The 15458-nt window shown below is 39.4% G+C and overlaps 1 protein-coding gene across 4 annotated transcripts in view; it reads left to right on the top strand.

Moving 5' to 3' along the window:
- The window catches only part of fancc (FA complementation group C), a 29342-nt gene extending 13884 nt beyond the window's left edge, over positions 1-15458 (top strand). For all 4 annotated transcript variants that reach the window (XM_051422873.1, XM_051422875.1, XM_051422874.1 and 1 more), the window contains 11 exons: positions 1333-1440; positions 1528-1592; positions 2037-2201; positions 2328-2484; positions 6139-6194; positions 6336-6435; positions 7940-8015; positions 10011-10119; positions 12531-12705; positions 13774-13986; positions 14625-15458. In XM_051422873.1, the coding sequence (XP_051278833.1) occupies positions 1333-1440; positions 1528-1592; positions 2037-2201; positions 2328-2484; positions 6139-6194; positions 6336-6435; positions 7940-8015; positions 10011-10119; positions 12531-12705; positions 13774-13986; positions 14625-14861 (1461 nt within the window). In that variant the 3' untranslated portion in view covers positions 14862-15458. The remainder of the gene's footprint in view (positions 1-1332; positions 1441-1527; positions 1593-2036; positions 2202-2327; positions 2485-6138; positions 6195-6335; positions 6436-7939; positions 8016-10010; positions 10120-12530; positions 12706-13773; positions 13987-14624) is intronic.

The following is a 15458-nucleotide window of genomic DNA, read 5'->3' as shown; positions in this document are numbered from 1 at the left end:
CCATTCCTCTGGTGACCACACCCTTTTTCCCCCGCTCCAAATGCAGCCATAGCAGTGCGTTCCAGTCTCTCTCTGCCAATCCTTTCTAACCAGCCTTCCTTCCCTCTCTTATCCCCCAGCCCCACTGTGCCTCCTTACCAAGGGTGGGATAAGTGTGATTGGTTTTGTATGCACTCAGTGTGCAGGGTTTGAGGGTGCTCAGATGGTAGTGATTGGGGTTGTTTTGTAAGACTATGTGGAGGGTAAGCATCTTAGCGTGCTGTAGGGCTTGGCCAAAGAAACCACACATCCAACCAACAGCATTGCAGCGCTCCTCTGCCTGGGAGTTTGGTTTTTCTCCTTTACTTGTTTTTTTTTTTCATTTTTTCTTTTTTACATATTGTGCCTCTCTCAATCTCTTTCTCTTCTCGTCTCTTGTTGATCTCCTTTTATCTGCAGTTTGAAAGGGATTTGTACTTTTTCAGTCTACTCTTAGTGGTGTGGATGTTTCTTTGCTTTTGGTTCACTGGAGTTGTAAAAACAGATGTGTGTTGAAGATGTGAGGCCTTGGCTGTTTCTGTTGGATCACACTTTCCAACTTTTACCAGTGAGTCAACTTATTGTGGTCAAATAGAGAGGACTAAATCAATCCCTAATTCAAAGTAATAGGTCTTTGGGTTTTCATCACACTTCTGAGTAAATACCGAACAGATTTCTTGCCAAACATTCAGTTTATTAATCATTCGACCACTGAATGCTGTGTGGCATGTTTTTTTTTTTTATTAAGAATCTTGACATTGAACATGAAATAAGGCTGTTTCTCAACGTTTTTTTTGTTGCTTTCAAATGATCTCAGAAAAATGCCCTCACTTTTTGTAGCAGAAACTCAAAATTCAAAAAGTTGACATGCAAAAGATTTGTGAACCACTCTTGTGACATTATAACTTGCAGTACGAGTCTAATGTTCCATCTCTTTGTTCCTTCATTATGTCTTGCTTTTTTCACAGACGAGAATCAGCTGAGTTTATTAGTCTAGTTTTATCAGTGTATGATGAGGCCCCTTCTGAAAAATGCTTGTAAAACACAGAGGCCCTCTGTAACAAAGAATGTTCATTTCTGAAGTTGCTCATATGCCGTCCATACATTCTCACTTACTAGAATGCCTTTTCTCCACTCATGTGGTTCAAATGATGTGACGCCAACAGAGTCATCCTATATTCCAGTAACTAATTAGCTTTGATGTAATGGATCTTGGGGTTTGGGCAGATTGTATTAAAGTCTTGTCCACTGTTACAGATATGCACATAAAGTGCCAATAATCTGCTGCACATTGTGTTGCCTGCCCTCCCACAGAAAGTGTTTTGTCAGCTTGCTACAGAAGAAGACGATGCTGCAGCGCAGGCATTAATGAAGCATATGGGTGTACCACCTGAAGAGTACCATCTCAAAGTCCTGAGAAAGGTATTGGCAGCATTGATACATACTGTATGTGAGTATGTCCACATATATGCAATTTAGGGTTAAGTTGTGCTCTTTACTACATTTCAGATGGTGGCACTGCTGCAGGAAAACATTGGGAAGAGTTGCAGTTCTATCTGCAACATAAATCAGAGGTACAGCACAGTAGAAACTAGCGCTGCAACTAGTGATTATATTTATAACTGATTAATATGCTGATTATTTTATTGATTAATTGTTTGGTCTATGAAATAACAAGAAAGAATGGGGGAAAAAACAACAGAGTGATGGCTTCATATGAAAACACGAACAAGAACCCATTTAAAAAAAAAGAAATATGGAACCTGACATTTCTTTGGCATTTTTGTGGGAAATACACAAAAAATGAATGATAATTGAGTAATTGTTACAGCTGTTGTAGAAACTAATTTCCACAATATAGCGGGTTTTCCCCACCAACATTATAGTTGGCATACAGAGTGGTACATAATGTTGTCAGCATACAAATATTAAGTCAAGTCAAGTCAACACATTTTGCAGGAAAAGGACAATACACACGTCTTGAGGGTGAGTGATTTTGTCTGTATGACTCTTTGCAGGTGTTCATGTGACCGTATTAAGGCCACATCAGAGGCTTGTGTCCCCCTGATCACCTGTCCTGAGGCTGCTCCTCTTATTGGTGTACTGTTGCAGCAGCCGGTGACTTGTGTCAGGGCAGCACTTAGTGAGGACTTCCTTGATGCTCTGAGCTCTGCCTACTCCAGGTAGGGAAATACACAGGTGCTGAGTTCCTGTTAGGTTGTAATATATGTTTTCTATCATTATTATGTCGAAACACACCTTGAATATTTCAGATGTGATGTGATTATAATATTATTTTTTTTTTACAGCCAATGCTTGTCATTGGAGGAACAAGCAGTAGTCTCTCTGTGGTATCACAACCTGTCCAGCCTGGAGGAAGCAGTGCTCAGTCTACTGGAGTGTGTTCTCGCAAACACAGGGTCAATGCCACAGAAGCTAGAACAGCAACTGGCACAGTCGCTGCTGGTGGGTATTTTATTGATATGAAGAAACAGATAATGTGTTGATGTATTTCTGTGATTAGATATGCTGGAAATGTGTTCTGTCCATGTTTAACCATCAGCTGAGCACTGAATTTATGCCAAGTATATAACTATTTTAAAGTTTTGTTAAGGGCTGAAACTAACACCTATTTTCGTCAATTAATTTGCAGATTTCCTCCATTAATTGTCTAGTCTATGTGAAGAAATTGTGGAAAAATTTCCTCACAGCCCAAGTTAACATTTTTGCATTGCTTGTTTTGTCCAACCAGCGGTTCAAAGCTGAAAGATATTTAGTTTACGATGATAAAAAAATAAGAAAATTAAATTAATCACTTATCAAAAGATAATATACATTTTCTGTTGATCAACTAGTCAATTATTGGACTGATCATTTCAGCTCTAGTTTACTTTATAGGTGAAATGTCTGGTTTTGTTTTGAACACATTTTTTTTTTGCAAGTGGTGTCTAGGCAAGTGCAAGGTAAAACACATGGTTTAAATCTCATATATTTTACCTCATTTACCTCCATGAACAACTATTTTGGCAGCATCAGTATGGGAAGGAAGTAGTCCATTACAGCCAAGCCAAAGTATACTGTACTGTATTTTGAGAGCTGCCATGTGAGCAGATCATAAGAGCTCATCTAAAGTGTATGGAAAAACACAAAAACATCCACTTCTGAGTAACTAATGATTGGCTGGTTTTACCTTCACAGTTGTAGAGTTGTATTGTGGCATTTTACAGCTGCATGAATTGGCAGCATTTAAGACTATTGATAAATTGGTGACATATTGCTAAATGGGTTTGTTATGTACATAGTGGGACTCATCTGCCCTGAATTATAGTCTCACATCAGAAATCACTGCACAGTCCATATGTGTTTAGCTTCACTTTGAACTGCTTTGTAAACTGTGAAACCAAACAGTTTGAATATAAGGCCTGCTCATTTTATTATGAGGTATGGAGTTGTAATGTTTTCATATGCATAGTTCTTGGAAGTGTTCCATTGCGTTTTTTGGTGGGTCTTTATTGACTGTTTTTGCCTGGCTAACTCACACCATTTGGCTTTGCTCTGCATGCATCTCACATCATTTGGCTAGCTCTTAACTGCATCTCACATCATTTGGCTTGTGCTACACAGCCTTTACTGTGCTGGGTAAGTACTGAACTCTCTGTCACTTGAGTCCTTGGCCACTCTTCACTTCATATAACTTAAGATAATGCCCAGTTCAAAAGTCAGAAGTGATTTTTGATTCATGGATTGTTATGACTAGTTATTGAAGATGATGTCCTCATTACTACAATGCAATCGGAATATACCAGTAGAGATATGTCTTCTTTTTACATTGCCACCGTTTTTTTCTTATTCCACAGTAACTTGGATGAACACATCAGATGAAATAGTTAGCCATTGTTAAATGTGTCACTAAAATCAGACAATTCAGACAACTGAAAGTAGAAGCAACTGTATAGCAGAATCTAAACATATCTTTAGAGTAATTATTCACTAAGTAGGTATTACATAAGTGGAGGGGAGTGGATTAATCTATGTAGACATGTTTTCTACAAATTGTTTGTGCCAAACGCAATGCAATACCTTGTGTGTAAAGTTTTGAATGGCATCCTATTTACCGAGGTTACTGATTGCATTGCCTTTGGTAGCTATAAATGTCAACGGAACAAGAATTTACCTGCCTCATGTTAACTTAGGTGAAGTTTGTCAGTTGTGTCACTCGTGTTTTCCTAGAGTGATGGTCCACTTGAGCTGTGTACATAAGAGGCTAGCAGTGCACAATTTAGGTTAGGAACTGTTCCTAAAAATTAAGTTGGACTGAAACACACCGGTGTAGTAATATGAATTATAGGAATATGAGTTCAGTTGATTGCTCATAATTCCATCATCTTGAGTTGGAAAGAGGAGTTCTGTAAACAACTTATCTAACTGTGTGTGTGTATGTGTGTGGGTGTGTGTGTGTGTGGGTGTGGGTGTGTGGTGTGAGAGAGACAGAGACAAACGTTGACTGTTAACTTCTTAGTCCCATCATGGGTCTGTTTGTTTACTCCCTCATCCATCTCTGATTGACCTCTTTTTATCACCTTGCTAGTTCACACGCACATGTATGCATGCAAACCCCGACACACATATGCCTTCAGTCACTGTGCTTTGTTTATGATATTACATCTGGTATAGCGTGTCTGTCGTGAAGAGAGTGGGAGGCATACGTTTAGGTTTCACTTAGCCTTCAGGTTGTTTGGATGTCAGATGTGCGTTTCACACGTGTGTCTGTATATATGTAAGTCTCTGTTGGGATACGTGTGTGCAGGATAAAAAAAAACAGGCATCTGAGCCGACTGGCTTGTCTCTCTCCTCGCCTCCCCTTCACTCGCTTGTTTAAACTGCAATCAAAAATGGGAAACATGAAATTAGGCCCACATTCCTCATTTTGGCTTGTCCCAGCCCCCTGTGATCCAGTGAGAGACACAGGCCCAATAACAATAAACACTCACTTCCTGGGCCTTAGTGCCAAAAACAGGATGTTTGTTGTGTGCTGTAATTGACTCTCCTTGAAGTGTTAGTAGTAAGGTATGGAGCAGGATGCTCAAAAAAACCCATCTGTTTTCACTAGGGGGAACCATGACAGTTGGCACACATGCATACATGTATGCATGCAACCCACATACCGGTACTCAGAATCACACTGACGTACATAAACAATATGCCAAGATAGTGCTGATGCCCATGCAAACAGTTACATGTAAAGCCTGTTTTGTTTGATTAATGCTGAGGACAAAACAGAAACAAACATGTCTAAACTAGTCAATACTAAGGTTGAAAACGCTTGATTTGTGTGCTGGAATGCTGTAATAACACCACATAGACACAGGGTGGGGCTGTTTGTTCTTACTAAACTGTCATTAGTTTGTCACAATGAGGCAGGTTGCTGGTTATTGGTACATATTTGGCCAGTTTACTACATTTGTAACAAAAATTGCAGGTTTTGGTTTGGTTATTAGTAAATCAAATGGGTAGAAAGTTGTCTCATTGATTCTGGCACTCATTTAATACTTTAATACTTCTGTATTACACAGTAGGATTAAAGCCTGTAAGGTGGACTTCATGTGCTCCCCCTATAGTGTGTGTGTGTGTGTGTGTGTGTGTGTGTGTGTGTGTGTGTGTGTGTGTGTGTGTGTGTGTGTGTGTGTGTGTGTGTGTGTGTGTGTGTGTGTGTGTGTGTGTGTGTGTGGTAATTAGGGACTAGAAGATAAATAAAGATGGTGAGAGAGGCAGACATGAACAGTACAGCTGTTAAATGTTTGCGCTGGGGCGTTTTAGAATGTGTTAAATCTAAAACACATGATGAGTGTGCATTAGGCAGAGATGAGAGAGTAAGTGGGTGTGTGAAGGAAGGACTGACAAAGTGGTAAACTGAGTGGTTAATGGGCAGAGAGTGAGAACAGGGAGGAACTGAAGTTTCACGGAAGGGAGGTTTGTAGACTATGCAATGGTGACACCTAGTGGTCAGTATTTGGGGGTAAACATTTGTGTATTGTTGAATTAGTTATTATATAATGGAGGTGGTTTTTTATTGTCCTTGAAGCAGCATGATTTTACAAAATGTGTTTCTGTGTGTTTCAGCCTAAAGCCTGTGCTCAGCACTGCGCCATATTCTTGCATGTAAATGACATCTTCAGGTGAGAGCTGGTGTTCCGTTTTGAGGTTGATGTGTGAGTGTTGTGTTTTTGGATGATGTAAGTGTGTGTTTCTGTCAGTTTATTTGCAAATTCTGTTGCGATGGAGTATGACATAATCGTGCGTCTGTGTGTGTCCAACAGGTCCATCCTTAAACAAGCTGAAGGGACCGAATCTGTTAAGTATCTTATCCAAACCTTTACCAGCTGTTTCCGCAGGGAACTGGTACTGCTGCAGCATCAGGTAGGCCTCGACTTCTCAAAAAAATCTGAATCTGAATGTCTGACGTAAATGTTTGTGTCTTTTAGGCCTGTAACAAACAATTATTTTCATTATCAGTAAATCTTGTCATTATTTTTTCTTGTTTTGATTAATCTCTTGATTCAGGAAATAATGACTAATGATCGTTTTTTCAAAGCTCAAGTTGACATATTCAAATACCTTGTTTTGTCTGACCGACCGTCCAAAACCCAAAGATATTTACTATTAAGTTATATAAGGAAAAGTTGGCTGGACGAAGTGAATTTCTGTATTGTGTTTGAAAAATGACAAATAGTCAATTATCAAAATTGTTGCACATACATTTGTCCATTGACTAATCAGTTAATCAACTGTTCTTTACAGCTCTATGTTTTTTAAAATAGTTGTGAAAAATAATTCATATTAGAACTTTAAAAGTCTCATTTATTGATTATTGTGGGAAGAGACAAAAATCCATGTTGTCTTGTCACTACTCTCCACCTTTTTTGCTTGCATTGATGAAATCGCCAATATTGAAGATATATAATATAACCAGTGAGGTTATAAACAGCTAAGACAGCTGTTTGTACCAGGATGCTGCAGTTTTAATTACTACTGATAACTTTGGTGGATGAATTTAAACATTATCCTCCTTTAGTGCCAAAAAAGACGAGAACTTCACCTTCAGCAACATATTCTTAAGTCTACAACAGTCGTCCTCTTCTGCTTATACACCATCTTTGCTGGAAATAAAACGATGATTGCTGTCATGACACCGGTTTAGATGCACACACAGGGCGATGAACAATTACCTCCCCTCTGCAGGCAAATTCAGTTAACATTTGATGAATCCTCCACATCATTATCACTTTATCTCCAGCTGGGACTTTGCTGCTTACACACTACTCACACTGCGTTACACACCTTTGCCTCGTCTACAATAGATGCAAATCGCTCTTAAATCATCAATTTGCTGGTAATAGCTTTGTACGAATAAAACACCTGCAATGTGTGAAAACCACTGTGAACTGTTACACTGTGATGTGTCACTGTGTACTTTTCAACTTTTGCCAAAACTCTTAGCCTCCACTGAGTCTCCCAGATAAACTTCAGTCTGTTGTTGCGTAGCCTGTGTGACTGTTATGAATTTTCACATGTCAGCCATTACAGTCAAAAGGCTAAAAAATACGTTATGTCGAAATATGTGTTATGGTGAAGATGTGATGCACAGTTTTGTGAATACAGCTTAACTAGCTTTCACCTCTATTAACCAGTAGATGGCAGTGCTAGTGTGCTTACAGTGGACCCAGTTTTAATGGCTGTAGTCACACTGCACTAAACGCTACCTATTACATGCTACATTACACATTAGCACCTACTGTATAACTGTTACACAGCGTCCCATTCAAAATGTCATTTTTCAGGGTTTTGGTGCACAGTGTGTATGTATTAGGTTCAAGGTAAGAATGATTTACATTTGTGAAATTTGTGATTTGTGTCGTTTCAGACGAGTGTATCTTTGAAGGCCTTGTTCCCACAGTCACCTCAGAGTCTGCTGGTTCCTCTCTTGACTCTGCCGTCAGGTCAGTGTATACATCCATGCTCATCTGTGTGTGTGTGTGTGTGTGTGTGTGTGTGTGTGTGTGTGTGTGTGTGTGTGTGTCTGTGTGTGTGTGTGTGTCTGTGTGTCTGTGTCTGTGTGTGTCTGTCTGTCTGTCTGTGTGTGTGCGCGTGTTCGCGTGTGCGTCTGCTTTTAGATATTCCAGTCTGACACAATGCACAAAACCCTGTATTGTGAGAAAAAGGTCTATTCAAGTATTCTTTAACTGTGTGTCAACAGAGTGTTCCTGCTCTAGAGTGAATGGGCCCTTGTGTGTCTTATTCTTGCTAATCAATTTTAGTTAGTTAACCATATTAACTGTTTTATGTCAAGTATAAAAGTTGACATAATGTGTAAGACGTTAAGGTTATGTATTCTCAAAATGAACAAAGTGCATCAGTCATATGAAGTCCGATCTATACAGAAGTTTAATGAGTTGCTTGTTTTGTACAAGCTGAAACCACACTAATAAATGTTTTTATTCTTCTCATTAAGAAGAATCAATATTATCTATACTAAATATGTATTGCCAATGTTTATGTATGGGAATCTTTACTATTGAAAGGATGCACAGTAGGTGAGTGCAGGGGCACAGCGTAGCGCTGCTTATCAGTGTGTGCCCAGACTGGCCTGTAGGCAGGAATGATTTACATGAATGGGGCCATTTAGGGACACACTGGAGCCCAGCCAGAACTCTGAGTTAATTATTACTGTGTCTAAATGTGTGTGTGTGTGTGTGTGTGTGTGTGTGTGTGTGTGTGTGTGTGTGTGTGTGTGTGTGTGTGTGTGTGTGTGTGTGTGTGTGTGTGGGGTGAAGGGTAATTTTTCAGCTGAGACTGAATGGAAATGGTACTGTGAAAAGTAGAAGATTTGAGGTTTTATCATGATTTGCGCTCCCTTTGAAAAATTAAAAGACTAAGCATTGCATTGTTAAAACATAGCCTGGGGGGAAGACCTGGGTCAAGATATCAAGAATTTTAAATATTTGTTAGTTTGTTAGTCAACCTGAAATGTCAGTTAGGTGGAGTTTTAGTGCAACATTTGGTCTGTGGTAGGAAAGTTATTTTTTACAGAACAATGCAGCATGCGACAAACACCACTCCGGCCATTTTAAGCAATAAAAATAATAACTGGAAAACAGGAAAAAGTAGTTGAATTAGTTCTGCTTGGAAAATACTTGTGCCTGATATTTGGAAAGTTGTCTATTAAAGTTAATTCATATAGAAAATTGACGTGTTAACCTCTGGACTGCAGTAACTTTACTTTCTGACTGTGGCTTTTATTTGAAGTATTCTGCCCCTTAACATAATATTTTGGGAAATACACTTACTGGCTTTCTTGCTGAGAATTAATACCAGTCTCATGTTTGTGCAGAAGATATAAAGCTGCTACCACCACCAGCTAGCATAGACTTAAAGACTCAGTATAAAGAGTTTTCATTGTTTAATACGTACAAAAAATAAGGGTAAAATAAAACTGAAACAATCTTTTATAGAATTCCCCAAAATGCTTTGGTTCCAGCTTCTATGTGAATATTTGCTACTACTACTATATTTTGACATACTAATCATAATAATTTATAAACACAGTTAGAACATTGTTAGAACCAGGATATAAAACGTTTCTGGAGGCAATGAGACTAAAGTAAATTAATTAGAATAATATAGAAGTGAGGTAGAATAAAAAGACCCCCATCGGTAAAAATAAATACTAACAATGAAACATAATTAAATAGATGAGATATATATGTTTCCAGTCTCTGTGCAAGGCTAAGCTAACCTGCTCTTGGCTGTTGCTTCATATTCACTGTACAGACATGAGAGTGGTATCAATCTTCTAAATTTCCCATAATGTTGAACCTTTCTTAAACACTGACTAAATAGCTGGCTTTGAATAGTGTGCATACTAATTGATCGTAAAAAGTACATACACATGCTAATCGTCGTCATTATGTCTGTAACTGAATCTGTTCTTGCAGAGATGCCTCGGGAAGCTTGGAGACATCACCTGAACTGGCTCAGCGGCTCATTACAGAGACTGACAGAGGAGGAAGAGGAGGGAGACGGAGACAGCAGCAGTAGCACCAGGTTAGAGTGAAAAAAGGCTCGCAGAGAGAAATGTGTTAATGTGTGTCTGCTTCCACCACCTTACTGAATGCCTGTGTGGTGTTCTTATTTCCATTAGCTGCTGTGTTGAGGGGGTGGTTAGTCAGATATTTTCCCATTGCATCACAGCAGAGAGGTCCTGGTGCACTGTGTGGCTCCTCCAAGTGCTCATTAGAAGCTATTAGCTTAGGAAAGAGAGAGCTGTGGAGAAAACGAGTGTTGGAAAGCCCAATAAGAGTGAGAAAAACAATGCAGAAGAAGAACCAAAGAAACAGGGGAAAAGTGGACTGAGTAAAGATAGCATATTAGCATGAAATAGGGAAAAGTAGAGAGCCTTGTTTGGATGGGTTTAGAGAAAAAGAACATAGGGGATGCAGATAAAAAGCAGAAAGCAGTAGATGTCCTAGAGATGGAGATGGCTGACTTGATGCCCTCCGGCTGCGGTTTATAACAGGGCCCATTATCCCCACCACCACTCCATTCTGGAGCTCCATGCAAAATTCTCAAAACATTTTTCTGAGCCAGTGGTGGAAATGTCGTACGTTGTGTTGCTCTGAGCAAAGATGCAGCTGCCAGGGCCTTACAGAGGGGTAAGGGAGGAGGGAGGAGAGAGGTAAGATAAGGAAGAGAGTTCTAATGATGGTATTAGGGAGATCTGTATCTCTCTTCTAAGTTCAAGTCATTGTGTCTTTGTTGAAGCTCTCTTTCTGCCTAAATCTGCCATCTTGGACACTTTTTTTTACTTTTTACAGTAATCCATGACACTCCTGTTCATGTCTATTTTTCCAAAATGATGTGTTTTGTCCATGTTTAATCAACAGCTGAACAGAATTTGATGCCCAGTATATAACTATTTTAGAGATTCTTTTAGTTTAACAGTTAATATAATGATTGATTAACATGCTTATTAACTGTCTTGTCTATAAATTGAGAAAAAGAAGAAAGTCTTCACATTTAGGATGCTGGAACTAGAATGTTGAGGAAAAGAACATTGTGCTCAACCAAAGACAGAAAAAGGAGAGAGTTGGGGTACTTTGGACCACAGTCGGAATCCAAAGAGTACAACAAGGTTTGCAAACCCAAATATATCCAATTTCGCCTTTATTCACATTTTCTTTATTTCAGCACAAGAAAATGGAATATACAGAAGGAACAGGAAATATTTGGCATTTTTCTTGAAAATCTTTAAAGACTGAAGAACTGCAACAACATCTCAGCTCTAGTCACATTCTTCCTTTTCCTGTCCCACTTTTTGTACTCTACCATCCTTCACTCATTTCTGGCAGGCTGTCGTTCCACATCTTGCAGTACTGAGTGAATAGAGAGAGAAGTGTTATACATTTAAATGTGCATCGATTTATAAAGAGGTGGTATTAGATAAAACAAAACTTACCTAAATTAAGGTTGGGTGGTGTAGTTTGTAGATGTTATTTCATGCTGTAAAAGCATAAAACTTATGTTCATCACTGTTTTGGGGGGTGATAATATTACTGGCAGCCACTCAGAGTTGTGGCTCATTAATAAAGCTCTTATGATGTAAATTACCCCAGACACCCTTTTATTTGAGGGTTGTGTGGCGCACTGGAATCCAAATCTTTTTATGAAAACTTTGGTGAAAAAACATCACAGATGCGTTTCATAGACAAACAGCTGTCCTTTCAGTTTGTCCAAATGTATTAAAATACCTCACCTTCTCTGCTGTATAGTTATGGTTTTTTTTATTGTTTGGACAACAAGTTGGGTGTAAATTATTGGGCTGACAATTATCAGCTGTTTTTCGGGGCAGGAAAGTTGTACATATTCACACACATACCTTGGGAAAAAGAGAGGCTGGGATGGATTAAGTGCCAGATTTATTTAGGAACTAAACTAGACCACCCAAATCACTTTAGTTTATAGCACTGTTAGTCGTATAGAATTGAGAGGTTGGGAACAGACTTAAATTGAAAAAAAAAAAAGATAATTAATTTGACAGAAATTCTCTCCTCTTACATGTTTTTTCCACAGTTTTCAGCCACATATCGTAGCCTTCATTGGCAGATAGAGTTTGTTCGGTCGTCATGTAGGTCGGTTAGTTGTTATCATGTGATCCAAGTATAACATTTTGGTCAGGTCAGAAACTGGTCACAAGATTTTTCTGAAAGTTCCGGAAAAGTATCAGGTTTCTAGTATCACATATCTAGACTTTGTTGAGGCTTGTTTTAGTCTAAATTCTGTTTCCAAGATTATAGATTATTCAATCCTTCTGGTGTGCTGCAGTGTCGTTTGTTAATGCGCTTCCACCTCAGCAGCATGGAAAAAATCCCTCAGATACCGCGGTTCCCAGAGGAACCACTTGTTTATGTAGCTCTCTAACTGTAGTGCTGAGCTGTGTTTCTCCTCCTGTACTATAGGGGGCACCACAAACTCTTCGAGGCCTGGTTTCTGCTGGTTCAATGTGCCCAATGGGTGCAAGTGGCTGTCCAGCTGCTGGTGACATCAGGGCCTGAGGACTGTGGGCCCCTCCTGTGGCTGCTGACCTTCTACCACCACCCCACTAACAGGGGGCATCACAGAGCACTACAGCTGGTAAAGAGTTTCTCTAAAAAGCAACATTATTTTGTATTTTGTATGTTTTTTAGCCATGCTAGCAGAGCAGGTCTAGGGGTGCACATATTCGTCAGCCTGTTGGTCCACTTTAGTCCAAACTGAAATTGAATTCCCATGAAATTTGTTACAGATGTTTATGGTCCCCAGAGGATAAATCCTAATGACTTTGGAGATCCCCTGAATTTGAATGACATTCCCCTCAGCCACAACTGTACTTTGTGTTTAGCATAAATTAGCAAAACTTTCCATGGTGAACATTATAAACATTATACTTGCTAAACATCAGCATGTTGGCGTTGTCATTTTCAGCATGTTAGCATTTAGCTTAAAGCAGGTTTTGTTATTATGTAGCCATTTTGAACTGGAATGGACATTTTACTCATAATATTACCAGGTTATGTTGCTGCCTTTGCATTTGCAGCACTGCTGTAGCCCAATGGAAAAGAACAAGACCGTATTGAAGTTTTGAGGTTTGTTTGATTTGACTGCAGTGGAAGGTAGTGTGGATATCAGATAGCCTTTCTAAAGCATGTGCAGTATCATAACTCAACAACATAACAATGTGGATGGTCTTTTATTTGCTCTTGGCTGGTGTATCATCGTTTAAAGCCATAGAGCAAATACAAAGAAAGAAGAATAACACATTAAAGAATAAATTATGGATGACCTCTATCTGAGAGGGAATGAGACAGTGGCGAGGGGAGAGGGAGGTACAGATGAGGGAGGGGAGCCGGGTGAAGAGGGTGATGTAGTATTGATTTCCCAGTGAGTGTCTGGCCAGCTGGCCTGAGTTTCATCTCTCTGTCTCCTGTTTGTCCGCCTGCTTTATAACCCTGGGAGACTCTCTGTCGTCGCCGCCATCTCGCCCGTTATGATCGTACGATCAACTCACATGGGGTTGTCTTTGTTCATCATTTATGAATTACTAATCTATTGATTTTTATTTGCAGGAAAGATATTTAAAGCAGTACTTCTTGATTCCAGCGTGGGCTATAAGTAAACATCTGTCAGCCAACCTTAAATTTATCACGTGGCCTGTGTTTCTAGGTGCATGCAAGAGAAGCGTGGGACCACCTACACTCCCTTTTCTTGGCCTTAGCTCGTCCTCTTCCTGCTGACCACCTGCAGTCACTGGTCACTCTGTTGTCACCACAACCTCAGCGACCAGCCCTGTCTCCTCTATTGATCCTCAACCTCTTGGTCAACTTTGCCGTTTTCTTCCAACAATCACTGAGTGGATCAACAGAGATTTTACAGACGGTGAGGAAACAACCTGTTATAATCTGGTGGTTACACATTCAATGAGTCATGCACTACATGACTCATTGTACATTTTGTTCTGCTATCAAATAAATATGTGATTTATTCGAGAAGTTCATTCTTGACCTCGGATACAGCAGTTCAATCACACCTCAAGGTCCACTTTAGAGCTTTACTGGAGCTTTCAACCATAACACAATTTTCCTCACCATCAAATTTCCATTCCTCTGAGTACTTTAAGGGCTTAAAAGTTGAGATTGAAACATTCTTATTCTTGAAAACAGTGGTTGACAGAACTCTCACTACAGGTTCCACTTAGTGGATGCTACTATTCTTAGAAGTAATTGTGCATTTTCAGCATGATTTCATATCCAAAGTTTCTCATTCCTTGTGCAGCACAGTTAGATTTTTGCACGTGGAATGGGCTCTAATTATTTAAATAGGAATATATATATTATTTTTTATAATAATTTCTGGACGTTTTATTTAGAATCATCTAGTGTTCTGTTGAAGTTTAAACCCTATCACAAATAATGAGTCCTCTTTTTGAAACAATGCATTTTCAGAAAACAATTTTCCTTTTTGGCCTTGTCACAGACAATATCTTTGTGTGTGTGTGTGTGTGTGTGTGTGGCCAGGTGGTGGATTGGTCTGGTCTGGTTGATGAAGCAGTGTGTGTTCTCAACTCACTGGAGCTCAGACTAAACCAAGGAAGCTGCATATCAAGCGACACTAACAGACTTCATCTCAGGATCAAGGCTCTTCAAAACACACTAACGCATAGGCGTGAAGCATTGTGCCCTGCTGAGAACCAAGCACACGCACTTGCACGCTCTAAAACAGGTGGGAGTACATACCCACACACACACGCATAAATGCACATAACCACACAGCAGTGAGTTCATCCTCGGCTCAGGGTTTTTTCAGGGCACCTTTTCAGAATGACAAATAGCCATGCTCTTGTGTAGATATGCTGCGGCACAATGACAGGAGTGTGTCAAAACAGCACGGTGAGAACAGATTATGTGGAGAGGCTACAATTATACACACACACACATAACACAACTACAAGGCCCACAAGGACACTTGAGCAGTGACAGATCACACTGCAAAGAAGCAGCAGCTCGTACAATGCGTCCGAGTCCTCCCACTCATATAATTGACAATATAAATCCTTCACATTACACATGCTGACGGAAAGGCATTTAGGTTGAAGGACAGGACAACCAAACACCAGTCATTTTTGTATTATTACTATTTGTGCCAAAATATATTTATATACAAACATTCAGACAGCACCAGGTATATAATAACATGTAAATAATTAAATGTGATGTGACTTCTGTATATTTCCTATTGCTTTATTATTTATTTACATCACTGCTGATGTTTCTACATGTTTTTTCTACGTGACTGATGCTGGAGGTGGACAGAAATACAAAAACAAAATAAATGCATATATTTAAATATTT

Source organism: Dicentrarchus labrax, unplaced genomic scaffold, assembly GCF_905237075.1.
Source record: "Dicentrarchus labrax unplaced genomic scaffold, dlabrax2021, whole genome shotgun sequence".
NCBI classification, from domain to species: domain Eukaryota; kingdom Metazoa; phylum Chordata; class Actinopteri; family Moronidae; genus Dicentrarchus; species Dicentrarchus labrax.
This window is presented reverse-complemented; position numbering and strand designations above follow the sequence as displayed.